At 56.0% G+C, this 14,186-nt stretch overlaps 2 protein-coding genes and 1 non-coding gene across 4 annotated transcripts in view; 1 reads left to right on the top strand and 2 right to left on the bottom strand.

The window, feature by feature from the left end:
- Window positions 1-3,971, bottom strand: part of VAC14 (VAC14 component of PIKFYVE complex) — a 64,093-nt gene extending 60,122 nt beyond the window's left edge. Inside the window, exons 1-2 of the mRNA XM_040615271.1 lie at window positions 3,825-3,971; window positions 174-324 (exon numbers count right to left, since the gene is read on the bottom strand). Of these exons, the coding sequence (XP_040471205.1) occupies window positions 174-324; window positions 3,825-3,928 (255 nt within the window). The 5' untranslated portion in view covers window positions 3,929-3,971. The remainder of the gene's footprint in view (window positions 1-173; window positions 325-3,824) is intronic.
- On the top strand, window positions 1,167-1,237 carry TRNAG-GCC. The gene has a single exon. It is a non-coding gene; the product is annotated as a tRNA-Gly (tRNA).
- A 796-nt stretch (window positions 3,972-4,767) lies between the features above and the next one.
- LOC121098102 (hydrocephalus-inducing protein homolog) lies at window positions 4,768-8,974 on the bottom strand. 2 transcript variants are annotated; one of them, XM_040615751.1, is made up of 4 exons: window positions 8,421-8,974; window positions 8,053-8,165; window positions 5,828-6,052; window positions 4,768-5,365 (listed from the first exon to the last, which is right to left on the bottom strand). In XM_040615751.1, exons 2-4 carry the CDS (start codon window positions 8,053-8,055, stop codon window positions 5,264-5,266), a joined length of 330 nt encoding a protein of 109 aa, XP_040471685.1. In that variant the 5' UTR covers window positions 8,056-8,165; window positions 8,421-8,974; the 3' UTR covers window positions 4,768-5,263. The 2 variants fall into 2 exon arrangements, with proteins under 2 accessions (XP_040471685.1, XP_040471684.1); XM_040615750.1 differs by having other exon boundaries at window positions 8,053-8,974.
- Window positions 8,975-14,186: the final 5,212 nt, after the last annotated feature.

Genomic DNA, 14,186 nt, shown 5'->3' on the forward strand with positions numbered 1-14,186 from the left:
CGGCTGGGTGTATTGAGGAAACCCAAAGAGAACCCAGCTGTATTCCGCAACACAGGGAGAGCTGGGGGGCCGCAGCGCTGCCAGCCTGAATCTTCCCATCACACTGATCCAGGACAAGCCACCGTTCTCCCATTGCAACCCACACAAGCCAGAAAACCCACACCCACACCTACCTTGCCCAGGGCGATGGAGCAAGCAGCCAGGCCAATGAGTCCCCCTTTCCGGCTGTGGGGGTGCTGGGAGAGCGCAAACTCCTGCGACAGGATCTGGATCACGTGTTTGATTTGAGACGTGTTGTTCTGAGCCACAAACTCTCTCACCAGCCTGGGGAGGGAAGACGAAAGCACCCAGGGGGGCTTTAGGTTCTGCCTGATACAAATGCTTGGGGGCTCGGCTCCCCCCCCAGCTGTCAGAAACAGGCATTTTCAGCCACGACAAATGCCAGAGAAAGCAGTACTGAAACAGGGAATGCTCAAGGAGCCCACAAGTGAAACCAGAGCTCTCCCCTTCTCCCCGCTCACATCCAACAGGGACTTGCTGCCATCTTGCTGCTCCCAGCCTGCAGCCTCCTAGAGGGTTCGTGAACTCCCAGCCCAGGGTGAACTCTCAAGGGCCACCTCACCGCAGTCGCATGCTTGCGGAGAAGAAGTCACCAGACCTTCAAACACCCTCTCCCACGCGGTGGGTTACAAGGGTCATTCACCCCCGGCACGGCACAAGACGGCAGCAGAGAACTGCTCAGCACACACCAGGAGCGCTGGGGGCCTGGTAGGGAATTGCTGCCCACCAGACACATATGCAGCGCCAAGATTTTGGACCTTTTCAGCCACCTACACATCGCTTCAGCTGATACTCCATATATTTAAATAAGCTACTAACGGTATATTTAAATATACTCTTAAACAGCACAAACCTTAACAAAAAGCAAAGGTTTCCATCTGCAATACCTGCTCCTCCCCAGAGATATTTAACACATCAGCTGCACTTGAATGGAGAGACCTGCAACCCCGCTCCAGCCTGGGCAACTGCTTCAAGCTCCCGGGTCACCCAACTGGTCTCCCCTGCGGCAGAGCTGCTGGCCAGCCAGGGAGGCGCAGGCAGCTGTGCAGGCAGCTGTGCAGGCAGCTGTGCAGGCAGCTGTGCAGGCAGCTGTGCAGGCAGCTGTAGCATTGGTGGTTCAGTGGTAGAATTCTCGCCTGCCACGCGGGAGGCCCGGGTTCGATTCCCGGCCAATGCAATGCTTTCTTTTTTCTTTTTTTCTTTGACTTCTATACATTACATGGACCCATGCATCTCAAGATCTCAGCCTAGATAAGGATCTTTACCTTAGTCTTCACAGAAGGTGCAAAAACCTCCACTGCCTAACTCCATACACGGGGGTTTTTAGCACTCTATTGAATCTCATGCTGTCCTATCCCAGACAAGTACCATTGGCCAGTATTCCACTTGATAATCCAGGAAAACTCTTATAGAAAATGTTCATGAACTCTTCTCCCAGAACAACTAACGCCAGCTGTCTTCTCATTCTGCTCCAAGGCAAAGCGGCTGCCCCCTTTCTCCCCGGGGGCATCACGCAGTCCCCCCTTGCTCTCCCTGCTCCCAAGCAGAGTTCTCCAACAGTTACGGCCCAACCCATTCCCCCAAACCGCTGCTTTAGGGAAAACAGCTCCATCTCCAGTCCCACTGAGCAGCACAGACCGTCGGGGTGATCCTTTTACTGCCTAGATTTTACAGACAAAGCTCTGTTTGAACAGGAATAACTTTACAGACTTCCTGCAAAAGTTTAATAGGCTCAAGATTTAACTAATAAGGCAAAAAGGTACTAGCAGCATCAGGGTCTGCATGCAGCAGGAGCTGCTCCCACATTACCAGCCAGAGGACGAGGAGGTACCTGAGCTGAAAGGCAGCGAGTCCCTCCTTGCTCGATGCCACAGACAGGGGAGAGACACTGCTAGTGCTGCTCTGTGATGGGTTTTAGCTGGTCTAAGCCTCTGTATCTGCAGAAAGGGTTGGCTCTTGCCTTCCTCCTCCTCATACTTTTCCCAAATTGGGCTTCCAGCTCAGTCAGCTGAACCTTCTGACTCCAAATCAGACTTTGGTTGGTATAAACCAACAACAAAACCCTAATCCTGGGGCAGAATAACTCAGAGCAGAGCTGCTTAGCTAAGTTGAGGAGTATCACCCCTCACAGCGGCAGCAAAGGGGCAATTACTGAAGTATCCCCAAGGCTGGAGTTACGAGGACAGTGCAGCACACCTGCCACAACCCACCCTTCAAAAACTACTCCTATAATGAAGAGAGAAAACAAGAGAAAGGTAAACACACAGAACAGAAGGGAGTAACTGAGCTGAGTTTCTACCAGAGCACGCACACACCCCACCTTAAGAGCCATTTTTCTCTGCTGCCCATGTACACCCTTCCCACGCAGGACACTCATGTTGAAGGCACACAGTTCCCACCCCGCATCCCTCCCACGCCTCCCACCAAACCCTCAGCAGAGTGGCTCCATCCCCACGTCCCTGGCTGCATCTCCCACCCAAAAGTCAGCCTCTCCAGCTTCAATCATGGTTCCCAGCAGCTGCCCGGAGGGGATGCTTCAGATCACCTCCATCAGCGGAGTCCTCAGGCAGTGCCCGGGGAGTACACGGTCCTTCCCAGGCAAAGCTGCGGACCAGAGCAGCACAAAGCACCCAGAGCAGCGCAGGAAAGGCGCGCAGGCAACGCAAGGGGGCACGGCCATGCCAGCAGGCACCTGCAGACCTTTGGAAAGGAAGGCCTGAGCTCCATCCAAACAGCGGTGATGCAGAGAGAACGAGGCAACACCCAGCGGCCGGGGATGACAGCAGGCGTGTTCCCACCTCTGCAGCTGGACCGAGCACCCAACGAACGAGGGTGAGACCTCAGGGAAAGGGGGATGGCACCACGAGGAGATGAACCCCGGCTGACATGAGACAGGCCCTTGATGATGGGCACAACTGCCCCAGCGCCAGCCTGCTGCAGCTCCTGCCCAGTGAGACCCTCATGTTCCCCAGTTGTGCGCAGGGCTGGCACAGAGCCGGCAGCCTCCATCAGCGTTGCAGAAAAGCAAGTAATGCAGTTCTGAGCTTCTAAAGTTAAACTGCTCACACGTTGGCCCCGCGCAGCGCTGTGCAATGGCCCTGGGGACCCATCGTCAGGCCGGGCTTTCTGTGCTCACTGGCACGAATCCTGCCCTGGGACATGGCCTCGAGCTGGCGGGTCCCTGCTACAACCGGTCGGATGAGGCTGGGAGACACAGAGCAGCTCTGGGGGAGAGCCCCTCCTGTCCGGGCACTGCCCCGGACTGCTGGCCACTGACAGGACCCCTGCAGCCCCTTCCCCTGGCCCGCTGGCCCCTGACAGGACCCCTGCAGCCCCTTCCCCTGGCCCGCTGGCCACTGACAGGGCCACCGCAGCCCCTGACAGGGCCACTGCAGCCCCTTCCCCTGGCCTGCTGGCCCCTTACAAAGCCACTTCAGTCCGTGGCCCCTGACAGGGCCACTTCAGCCCCTTCCCCTGGCCCACTGGCCCGACAGGGCTACAGCAGCCCCTCCCCCTCGAAGGGCCACCGTGCCCCCTGAGCCCCTTCCCCGGGCTCCCGGGCCCGCAGCCCCCGGGTGCCCTGGACCCCGTCAGGATGCCCCCGCAGCCCCCCCCGGGGAGCCCAGCCGCTCCCCTCCCGCGGCACAGCGGGTCCCACCCCCCCGGCGCCGCAGGAGGCTCCCGCGCCGCAGCCCACCCTCGGGGCGCCGGGGCAGCCCAGCTCCCGCTTCCCCGGCCGCCCCCCGCCCCTCCCCGCCTCTCACTTCTCAATCTCGAGAGCCGCCACCTTCCTCTTCTCGTAGAGCTTGTCGTTCAGCGCCCGCACCACGCTGGGCGCCAGCGGCGCCAGGTCCCGCTCCGCGTTCATGGCCCCGCCGCCCCGCCGCCCCCCTGCCGCCCCCCTCACCGCGCCCACGTGACCCCTGCGCCAGGCCGCTGCCGCCCCCGCGCGGCGCGGAGGACTCCGCCTGCCCCCCTCAGCCCCCTCCCCTCAGCCCGCTCCCCTCAGCCCCCTTCCCTCAGCGCGGCGGTGCAACCCGCTGTGCCATGAGCTTATTCAATAATAATTTTTAATAAATATTTATATTATAAATAACATTGTTTATATAGTAATATGTAATAAAATAATATAAACAATATGGATAACTAACCAATTTATTTAACACTAAACTCCAGCAGGGTTTACTCTGGCTCCAGAGTTAATCGCTCCCTCGGGTAACGAGCCCAGGGGCGCTGAGGACTGACCTGTGAGGGGGGAGGCCGCAGAGGCAGTAGGGCCAGGCCAGGCCCGTGCCCCCGGGCCGCAGACCACCATCTTGCCAGGGACAGGGGCCTCACAGGGCACCGGGTCGCCCTTGAAGGAGACGGTGATGAGCACGGTCTGCTTGGGCCGCAAGCTCTCGGGGCCTTGGCGACAAAGGCCGGGGGCTCCACCGCGCACTGCAAGGCCATGGGCTGCAGGAAGATGTTTCTGAAGGGGATGGCGGTGGTGCCGCCGGCCCTGATGGGGAAGGGGCCCTGGGGCTCGGGCGGGAGGGCCAGGCCGAAGAGGGGGGTGCTGTACCCCCCGAGTGGGGACCAGACCTGCAGCGTAGCCCTGGCTTTGCCCAGCTGGCAGGGCTTGTATGTCACCTCCACGCTCACCTCCGAGCCCCCCGGGCTGGCGGGGCCACTGGCGTGCGGAATTAAACTCCATAACTCAGGGTCAGTTATAAAGCAGGTCTGTTTATTGTGGCGCCAGGTGCAAGCGGGATCACTCCTAACTTGCACGCTTAGTTGTACTCACAATACATATTTATACACTGAAGTTGGTTAGTTCTGCCCAAAGCCTACACCTACTAACTAATTATTGGTTAGTTGCTTTCTCGCTTCAATTTAAAGGTACAGTTCATTTTAAATTTACTGGGCATGCTCCCCGAGCGGGGCATTCACTCTCTTGGTGGGGGGGAAGGGGGCTTTGAGTAGGAGGTCTCAATCTGCCACTACCACAATTATTTTATCCTAGTGTCCTTCAGTCTTACCAGTTCAGTAGTTTTTCTTTTAGCAATTAGCACGTCTGTGTCAGGGGGCTACTGATTTACATTCTTGTGGGGCTCGTGTACATCTGTACATACTAACTGTCCCTCTGAAGTGCTGAGCAGGCCGAGCTCCAGACCTCCTCTGGCAGCCAGTGAGGCTCCTGCCTGCCTGTTCATGGCTCCTGTCAGCTATGCAACTGCTGCCTGCTGAGTTTTAGGTTTTTCACTATATTTTCTTGCATCAAGTCACTGATGGTTTTTGCCATCTGGAAGTCGGCGCAGTGGGTCTGCACAGCGGAGAGAAGAGACCCGGGAGGGGGCAGGTCACAAAAGCAGAGCTAGCACCTGGGGAAGAAACCAATGCCCCCCTGCCATCATGCTAGCCAGGGTCCCTTTCCCCTGCCTGTCCCCCCCACGCCATACCCCAGGGGAGTGTCCACTGGAAATGGCCATAAGGACTGCCCAGGCGTGCCGAGCAGGGACCACCCTGCACCCAACCCCCAAGAGACCTTACTGCCACAACCGGGGTGTAAAGTAAAATTCTGGTACCATGGACCCGGCAAAAGCAGCTCCAACAAGGCAGCAGAGAGGGCTCTGCAAGTGGGTCACCCCCCAGTCCAGCTGGGGACAAGCCCAGCATTGGTGGGAAGACCCCCGGGCTCACGTGGCCACCCTCAAAGGATCCCTCCATGCAGAGGGCTGATGCTGGCCGGAGGAGCTGCCTCTCAGCCCGGGCAGGCCGGGGTCACCTGGAGAAGGTACTCGGCCTTCTGCTGGGCGTAATTCATTATTTTAGTGGTGATGGTCTGCCTAGAGCCCAGCGTGGTGCAGAAGTAGAGGGGCTTCTCTGGCCTGCTCATGGTGGCTTTCAGGTGCAGGTCATAGTAGAAAGAGCCCAAGTCGCTGCTCTGGAGCACCAGGCGCCCCGTGCTCTCACCCGTTTTCAGGGGCTGGTACTCAAAGACAAGATCAGCCTGGGAGGAATGAAGGAAAAACCAGTGGGTCAGGCAGAGATGGGGAAGGCAGGGCCCAGGCTGGGGGAAAGGGGTCCCTGGCGTGCTCACGCAGTGCTGGAAGGCAGCCCAGCACCTTCCCTTACTCCAGCTCCCCCTCTCCGGGCAGCGCCTTGCTGCATCTGGGGCAGCGTTCCCTCGGGGGACTGTCCCCAACAGCGCAGAGCCCTCCAGCAGTATCGCAGAAGCTTCCCACCCTCAACCGCACACACCTCCTAGCAACCCAGGCTGCAAACACCCTACCAGTCAGGCAGGGCATGTCCTGCAGCCACTCTGGACTGAAAATACCCACGCTAAATAAGGAGCGTGAGGCACAAGGACCTGCCACGTGAGGTCTGACAGGAGCTTATCACAAGGGGCAGCGTGGCAGACTCCACCAGTGCCGGGCAATTCCCACCTGGGATTTTCTCACACAGGTTATTAGTAGGTGGGAGCTGTCACCCTCGGACAGAAGCCCTAGATGGTACGTGTAGGGCATCACCCTCCAGGAGTACAGGCTCCCAGAAAGACTGCAGGGAGAAGAGAGCGTACTAGATGAGCTTTGCTCCAACTTGCGGCTGTGCAGGAACAGTGAAATACCGGGGAACACTGACGTGAGGCACTTTGCAACCTATGGCAAACGTCACCGGGACAGCCAGAGGGTTGTCCACCTTGACGGTGGAAGACACTCTCTGCCGAGCAGCGGTGGTCATTTCAACAGTGCTGATGGGTTCTGAGGTGGTGGCCTTGAGAGTCACCATATAGAACAGGCACTCCTTGGTCACCTTGGTAGCAGATTAACGGGGCCAGGGCTGAAGTCAGCTGCTTCGATCCACACTGTTAAACTCCCTCCGTCTCTAGGACCGAGAAGCTAGAGGCAAACCTCCTGCAGAACAGTTTCTGGCCAGCATTCATTCCCAAACCATGTCCAGGAACTAGCAGTAGAGATGTCTGTGTAACAGCCTCTGGGAAAGTTTCCGGGTGCTGTTTCGCACCCCAATACGGCCAGACTCGGCACTCAGCACGAGGGACAGCGTTAAGCCCTGCTCCCTCGTGGCCTCGCCTGCAGAACTGAATTTTGCTTGTGTGTGATGAGAGAAGGCTTTGGGGAACAGCGCTGCTCTTCACGCCCTTTCCTTCCTTCCCCCTTGCCAGGCTTCCATAACTGACAACCGGACAGCTGACGGCACAGCCCGGCTTCAGCACGAGTGTGCCCTGTGCCGGGGCAGAGCCAACGCCAGGACCCACAGCCGGGGGAGATGAGCACACTCGGAGCGTGACGGACTTTGGCTGGGCTCTGCCACCCTGACCATCGGACAAGCCGCCTGCGCTGGGGAACACGAGGGTTGACAGCTCTCCGCGCTCCTCCTCCCAGTAAGACCCCTTGGACACAGCCCCGTTTCCCCGCAGAACCGCGCTGCTCCCAAGGAGACCACGTGCTCAGGCACAATCACGTTAGCGCAGGTCAACGAGCCCCGGCCCCGCCGCTGGGCTCCGGCAGCTGCTGCGGGCAGGGTCTCTGCCTGCAGCAAACGCTCCTGCGCCGAGTTCGGAGGGTTCGTTTTAGACAGTGACTTTGCGTTCGCCCTGGGCTGGGGGACTGCACAGAGACAGTGACTCGGGTCAGCTAACGCGTTGTTACACCATCAGTTTTCCCAGCCTCAGAGACTTCCCCAGGCGGTGCCCTGATGTCCCCTTCCCGGTCCTGACCCACCACGTGGCTCTCCCCTGAGCCAGGTCAGCTCCTGCGCGGAGCACACGTGTCAGAGCGAGCACAGGAGGCTCCGAAAGGCCCTGAAAGCGGGCAAGGAGAAAGTCTCCAGCTGCAGCTGGGAAGATGGCAATGAAAGCGGATGACAGTACAGGGATGAGAAAGCAATCAGTGTTTTGGGGTGAAGTGGCATGTTCTTCTCCCCATGCCCTCAGCTACCAATTGAGACACCCCGGGCATGCCTAGCTGCCACACTGAGGCAGCACCTTACCATCCAGACTGGGTGGAAGCAGCTCCCCAGTGTGGCTCAGTGCCCTTTCCTCCTCCACAGCCGCCATCCAGTTGTATTCCAGGGCCACATTCCCTGTGTTGGACAGCAGGAAACTGAAAAACAAGGAGGAGTGAAAAGAAGAGGACTGTGACGTATGAAGGCACGGACTCTAATTTTGGCACAACCAGAGACACGTTATTGTATAGAAAAGCTCATATTTATATCTCTGGGCCCGGATACAAATTCCAGCTGTATGTACCACCAGGCTCAGGGCAGAAACCATTCCTGCAGTTACATGGCTGTATATCACTACAAGCATGCAGACACCTTTTTGCTACTAGATAACCTAGAATGTTTCTTTTTCTTACTTTCCTTCACAATACCCAGCTGTTCTCTCAACTCCTGCCAGGTCAGACATTCTCCATCCTCCTCTCTCATATCTCCCATCAGTAATGGTCAAACATTCTCTGTACTCCTCTCACACATCTCTTTTCAGACATTCTCTATCCTCCTCTCCCACATCTCCCCCTTTTTTGTTTGTTAACTGTGACAAGGCAAAGGTTGCGTGTAGCTGGGTGACCATGACCTGATTTATGTTATGGTCAACTAAATGCTGAATACAGGAAAAAAGGCATGGGAGACATAAGGCAAACATCAGTAAGGCGGTTAAGATAATTATAATAAATCCTGAAATACTTTTGATCCACAGCCCAAAGTTTCCCAGCCATAAGAAGAGACCAAAGGCATCCCACCCCTGGCTCTGCTGCAGATCTTTGTTTAAGACTTTTAAGTTCTGTATGCTTTGTGAATTGATTCAGAGAGGTCACTCAGATTCATGCAACACATCCCATCAAAGTCTTCACACACATATCTCTGTGCTAACAATAAAAATCAATAGCAGCTCGGTTCTGTAGCAACATATGATGGACAGAATGGACATCTGCTATTAAGCCAAAAAAAAAAAAAAGCAGTATTCGTAGCATTACTTTCTTTAGCAAGCTAGCAGCCTAATTTACAAAGCAAGTTAAGAGCGTGTACTATTCCTACAGAAGAGGTTAGAGAAGCAAAAATGCGCTGTGCTGCATTCCAGAACTCAGCCTGAGAGTTACAGGCTGCTGTGAGGTCTGCATTATAAACATTTGACATGTGGTGGGGTTGTGATTTTGCAAGGGCTGCAATGCCCGTTTGCAATCTTCATTGGCATTATCATAGCTAGTTGTTTTAAACGCAACCCTCGAGCTTCCTCATGCTCAACTTGTAAAATATCCTGAAGCCAATCAGTAAAGTTCGTATATGACTCTTTAGGATCCTGCAAGACTGTGGTGAATGATTCACTAGAGGCTCACCCAGACTCCGGTATCCTGACTGCCTTGACAGCCATCTCCTTAATTTGCAAATAGTTGTCCCTGGGATACCTTGCCTGAGTCACGGAATTGGCATAATTATTTTCCCCAGCCAACTGCTCATAGTTAACAGCAATTCCCCAATTAAGGTTTTCAATCAAGGCCACTACCCGTAGCTCACAAGAAGAATAACCACATCATATACTGCATTGGAGTTAGTACCATGCCGAGCAATGACTATTAGTCATGCAGTGCGAGTGTATAAGGCTCTGCCATCGCTTCAAGAAGGGACACAGCAAGTGTACTATGAATCCCCCCTTCCCACACTGCTTTGCTTAACTCTTTAACAGCTTCATATTGCACAGGCTGACACTCTGGAGGCTGATTTGGCGAATACAATACTGGACATGTCATTGCGATTCCCAAATCCCCTTGCTTAAGCTCTTCCCGCTTGCATTCCTGCCACCGATTCCCCAGACCCCCTTTCACCACCCCTGAAAATACAGTTAACGCATCGGGGCAGGGGTGGGGGGGTGCAGGGCGAGGAAAAAAGTCTGGTTCCTTTTCTGGATCTATAGGACCTGGGATGAAAAGGTTGATCAGTGTCAATGGAATCACCCTCTGAGATGTCCGGTTCCCGCATTTGGTCCTGTGCTGTGAGGGTCGCTGCAATCAGTGACAGGAGCTTTGGGGGCAGAGGAGGTGTGGACGGAATTGCCGTCATTGACGGTGTGTTGAGAAGAGTCGCGCTGTCGGTGGAATTTACAGCCTCCTCTGGTTCAGTGCTTATGCTGTTGGTGGAATTTACAGCCTCCCCTGGTTTAGCACTGTTAGTAGAATTAGTCGACACTTGACGAAGAGTATTCAGGATTTGCCACCCAGGTGCTAAATGCATTCCCACCACGGAGTCCCCCTCCGTGGCAGCATCATACAATCGTCTGCCGACTGCTTGCCAGGCAGGAATTTGCAAAGTGCCATCAGGTGGAAAGTCAGGCACTTTGTCACAGATCCATTCTAACAGAGTCACTAGCTGCGGACCCGCCACAGCTCATTGCTGAGCTGCAAGCAGCCGTCGCAATACATCCAGGCTGCAGTGCTGATCTCAGGATAACCTCCCTCTTCAAGAGTTAAACTATTCTTGGATCAGGAACCAGGGAGTCAAAGGTTTGTTTGTGTTAGCAGCACGGCTACCAGGGGACAGTAAGATCCAGTGAGTGAACCCTTTTCTGGCACCTTCTCTGGGGGAGCTGTGCACAGGTGGTTCCACAGCGCTTTTGGGCTCTGTACAAGTGCAAGAGTGAGCATTCATTTTCCCACCACAGAAAGCAGGTGTTAGAGACTGCGTCGGAGAGGACCAACATCGCAGATGTTTGTCTCATCATTGATACGTCAAGAAACTCACACCATCACCAAAGCAAATGTTTACCTCAGCAGTGTTAAGGCAGGAAGCCAACACCACTGCCATAGCAGAGGTTTTATCTCAACACTGTTAAGGCAGAAAAGCCATCGATTGACACCATGGGGCAACGGAGGGAGCTGATCCTGAGAAACGTCACCAACCCCCTGGGCGTGCGCCCAGACCTGGGCTCGGGGGGACCGAGGGGCCCGGCGACATGCGCTGCGCATGGGTGGCGACGGACTGCAGTACCGCCTCCTATCGCCAGATGGCAGCACTGAGAGCGGCACAGCACGGCTCTGTGCCTGCGCGGCACTCGGGCTGCTCCCGCTCTGTCTTCAGGGGCGGGGCTGGCCGCTAGGGGTGGAGCCACGCCATTTCCGGGCGGTATCTATGGGCGGGGCTTGGGGTGAGGGGGCGGGGGTTGCCGCCGCGAAGGGGCGGGGACATTCCGCACCCTCCCAGTCTCCGGGGGGGGTCTCGCCGCTAGGGGCGGGGCCGTTGCGGCAGCGAGCACCCGGCAGGCAGCCGGTGTACGCCGAGGTTGCAGCAGCGCTGCACTTCCGTGCTCTGCGCGCCAAGCGGCTGCTGGCAACGTGCCCGTGGGACGGCAGCTGCGGCTTCTTACCGGGAGGCAGCGGCGGGCGCCGTGGCACCACCCCGCAGGCAGCGCTGGATTGCATTGCCGTTACCAACGGCCGGCAGCACGGAGATGCCACCCGAGCTGCAGTACCGGCTTTTGTGCGACAGGCGGCAGCAGCGAGGGCGGCAAAGCGCGGCTCTGCGTATGCGCGCGCTCGGCGGCACCCGAGCGGTCTCCAGGGGCGGGGCCTGTCCTGGAGGACTGCCAGACCATAGAGCGCGCCCTCCCGATGCCTGATGGGTGCTTCCGGCGTCCTGGGTGACTGCTGGCCCATAGAGCTCTACTTCCGGCGGATCGATGGGAGCTTCCGGGTTGCGCCGGCGGCCGAGGAGCTCGTTTCCCGGGGCGCCGATGGGCGCTCGCGGTGCCGCGCCGCTGCGACCGCGCCCGGTGGCCTGTGCGTGGGGCCAGCGGCGGAACCTGTCGGCAGCCACGGGGCCGCTCCGGTGCCCGTCGCGGGTCTTTGGGTCTTTGGTTACTGAGAAAATGCCAATCAGAATATAATGCTCCACTGTTACCGGTCAGGAAGCCACATTCAGAAGAATATAGACTTCTCCAAGATTTAAGAGCTATAAATCAAATAATGCAAGATGTCCACCTGGTAGTAGCAAACCTGTATACCCTCCTGACCGCCCTGAAGCAAACAGATAAATGGTTTACTGGATTAGATTTAAAAGGTGCATTATTTTGCCTTCCGCTAGCTGCTGCGAGTCAAGAATTGTTTGCTTTCAAATGGGGAAAGCCCTAAGACTGGTAGAAAAACCCAATTGTGCCAGACTGTATTACTGCAAGGTTTTAAAAATAGCCCTACAATCTTTGGAAATCAATTAGCCAAAGAGGTGGAAAGGTGGCAAAAGTTGTATGAAAATGTCACCTTGCTGTAGTATGTAGATGACATCCTGCTAGTAATAAAGAAAATTCTACACCAATGACAACAGACAACCTAAACTTTCGGGGGCTAGCGGGGTACAAAGTATCCTGGAAAAAGGCACAGATCACCCAAGAAGTAATGTATTTGGGATTTACAGTTTCACAGGGCAAGAAAAGTCTTGGAACTGAAAGAAAAGAGGCTATTTGTCAAATCCCAGAACCCAAGTCAAAACAAGAGCTTAGAGCATTCCTCGGAATGGCCAGATGGTGTCACCTATGGATAATGAATTTTGGATTCATTGCCAAATCAGTTGCTCTTCCCTCTCTGTCAATGCTGTAAGCCCACCCATCATACCAGGCCACCAAACCTGGCAGGCAGGACTTGATATTAGTGAAGCCATGCTTATTATCACCAACCACCTCCTTATTTTCCATGTGTCTTAGCATAGTTTCCAGCAGGATCTGCTCCATGATCTTGCTGGGCACAGAGGTGAGACTGACCAGCCTGTAGTTTCCTGGATCTTCCTTATTTAGTCCATTAAAAATGGAGGTTATGTTTCCCCTTTTCCAGTCTGTGGGAACTTCACTGGACTGCCACAGCTTCTCAAATAGATGGATAGTGGCTTAGCCATGTCATCTGCCAGTTCCCTCAGAACCCACGGATGCATCTCCTCAGCTGCCTCTTGTTGCATCTGTCCTTATATGAAGTATCCAGCCTCAGCTTGTCACCTGTGCTCCCCATGGCCACCAACAGCAAAGAACAAGAGCCCCACATGACAATGAAGCCTTCGGTGTCCCAGAGCCCCAGCATCCTGGTCAACAAAGCTGCCACCCATGCTGTCAGCCCACAGCCTCAGTAGGCTCCTGTGGGAGGAAAGGAAGAGTCTGCAAGGAGGATAAGAACACAGTAGAAGTTAGACAGAACAATTAAATCTTGACTTGAAAGTGTAGATCTTTGCAGAAGTCCTGCTAGGACCATCGTTTTATAAATAAATGATGGAAAAGGTGTTTGTAAATGATATATTCTGCATTGTACTTCTTCCTGAAAAAGAAGATTCAGAACAATTCAAACCTACTACGAGCAGTCAGTTAAGAGACTATCCCAAGGGAATGTAAGATGAGGTGCAACCTGTGTGGTTGACCTAACCTCCATCAGCAATCCCCACCCCCACGGCATTTCTCTGGGGGCCCTGGTAGAGCTGCTCCTTCTGCTGATGGCTGGATGCTGTGCCCACTGCAGCGAGCCCAGCAGCAGGACAGGGAGGGCAGGGGGAGGCAGGCAGTGGGCGCCTGGGGCAGCCACGGTGCGCATGGGTGGGCTCCAAGGTGGTACCAGGGGAACAGGACCCTCGGGGGGCCAGGGGAAACCAGGGGATAGGGGTGACCCGGTCTTGCAGCACCTGTGGGGCAGCCGGGTAGGGACATGGAGGTGGCCACAGGGTGGAGGAGCAGCAAGGGGAGGGGCCAGGGGCAGGGGGGAACTCGAGGTTCCCTTTCCCCAAGGAGAAGGATAGGAGAGGCAGGAGGTCAGGGCTGGCAGGGGCCGATGGCAGGGCATGGGGGCCCCTGGCTCCCCTTATCCCCAAGCATGCAGGAGCTGGGACCAGGTCCTTGGGGAGCTGATGGCTGAGCGAGGAAATGTGTTACCAGGGTTCCCGGGGTAGCTGGGGAAAGGGGGACCCTTCCAGCACAGTTGATGGTCGTGACCATCACACCACATGGACATCACAGCACCAACAGCCGGGGGCTGTCAGGGGAAGTCTGTCTGCATGGCAGCAAGGCAGAGGGCCTGGGAGCAGAGCCTGGCCCCAGCAGGGCTGTGCGGCGGGGGTTCCCCTCCCTCAGCCTCGGCGACGCTGCGGTCCTGCCCTGGGTGCTAGTT

This window comes from Falco naumanni, chromosome 15, assembly GCF_017639655.2.
Source record: "Falco naumanni isolate bFalNau1 chromosome 15, bFalNau1.pat, whole genome shotgun sequence".
Classification (NCBI taxonomy): domain Eukaryota; kingdom Metazoa; phylum Chordata; class Aves; order Falconiformes; family Falconidae; genus Falco; species Falco naumanni.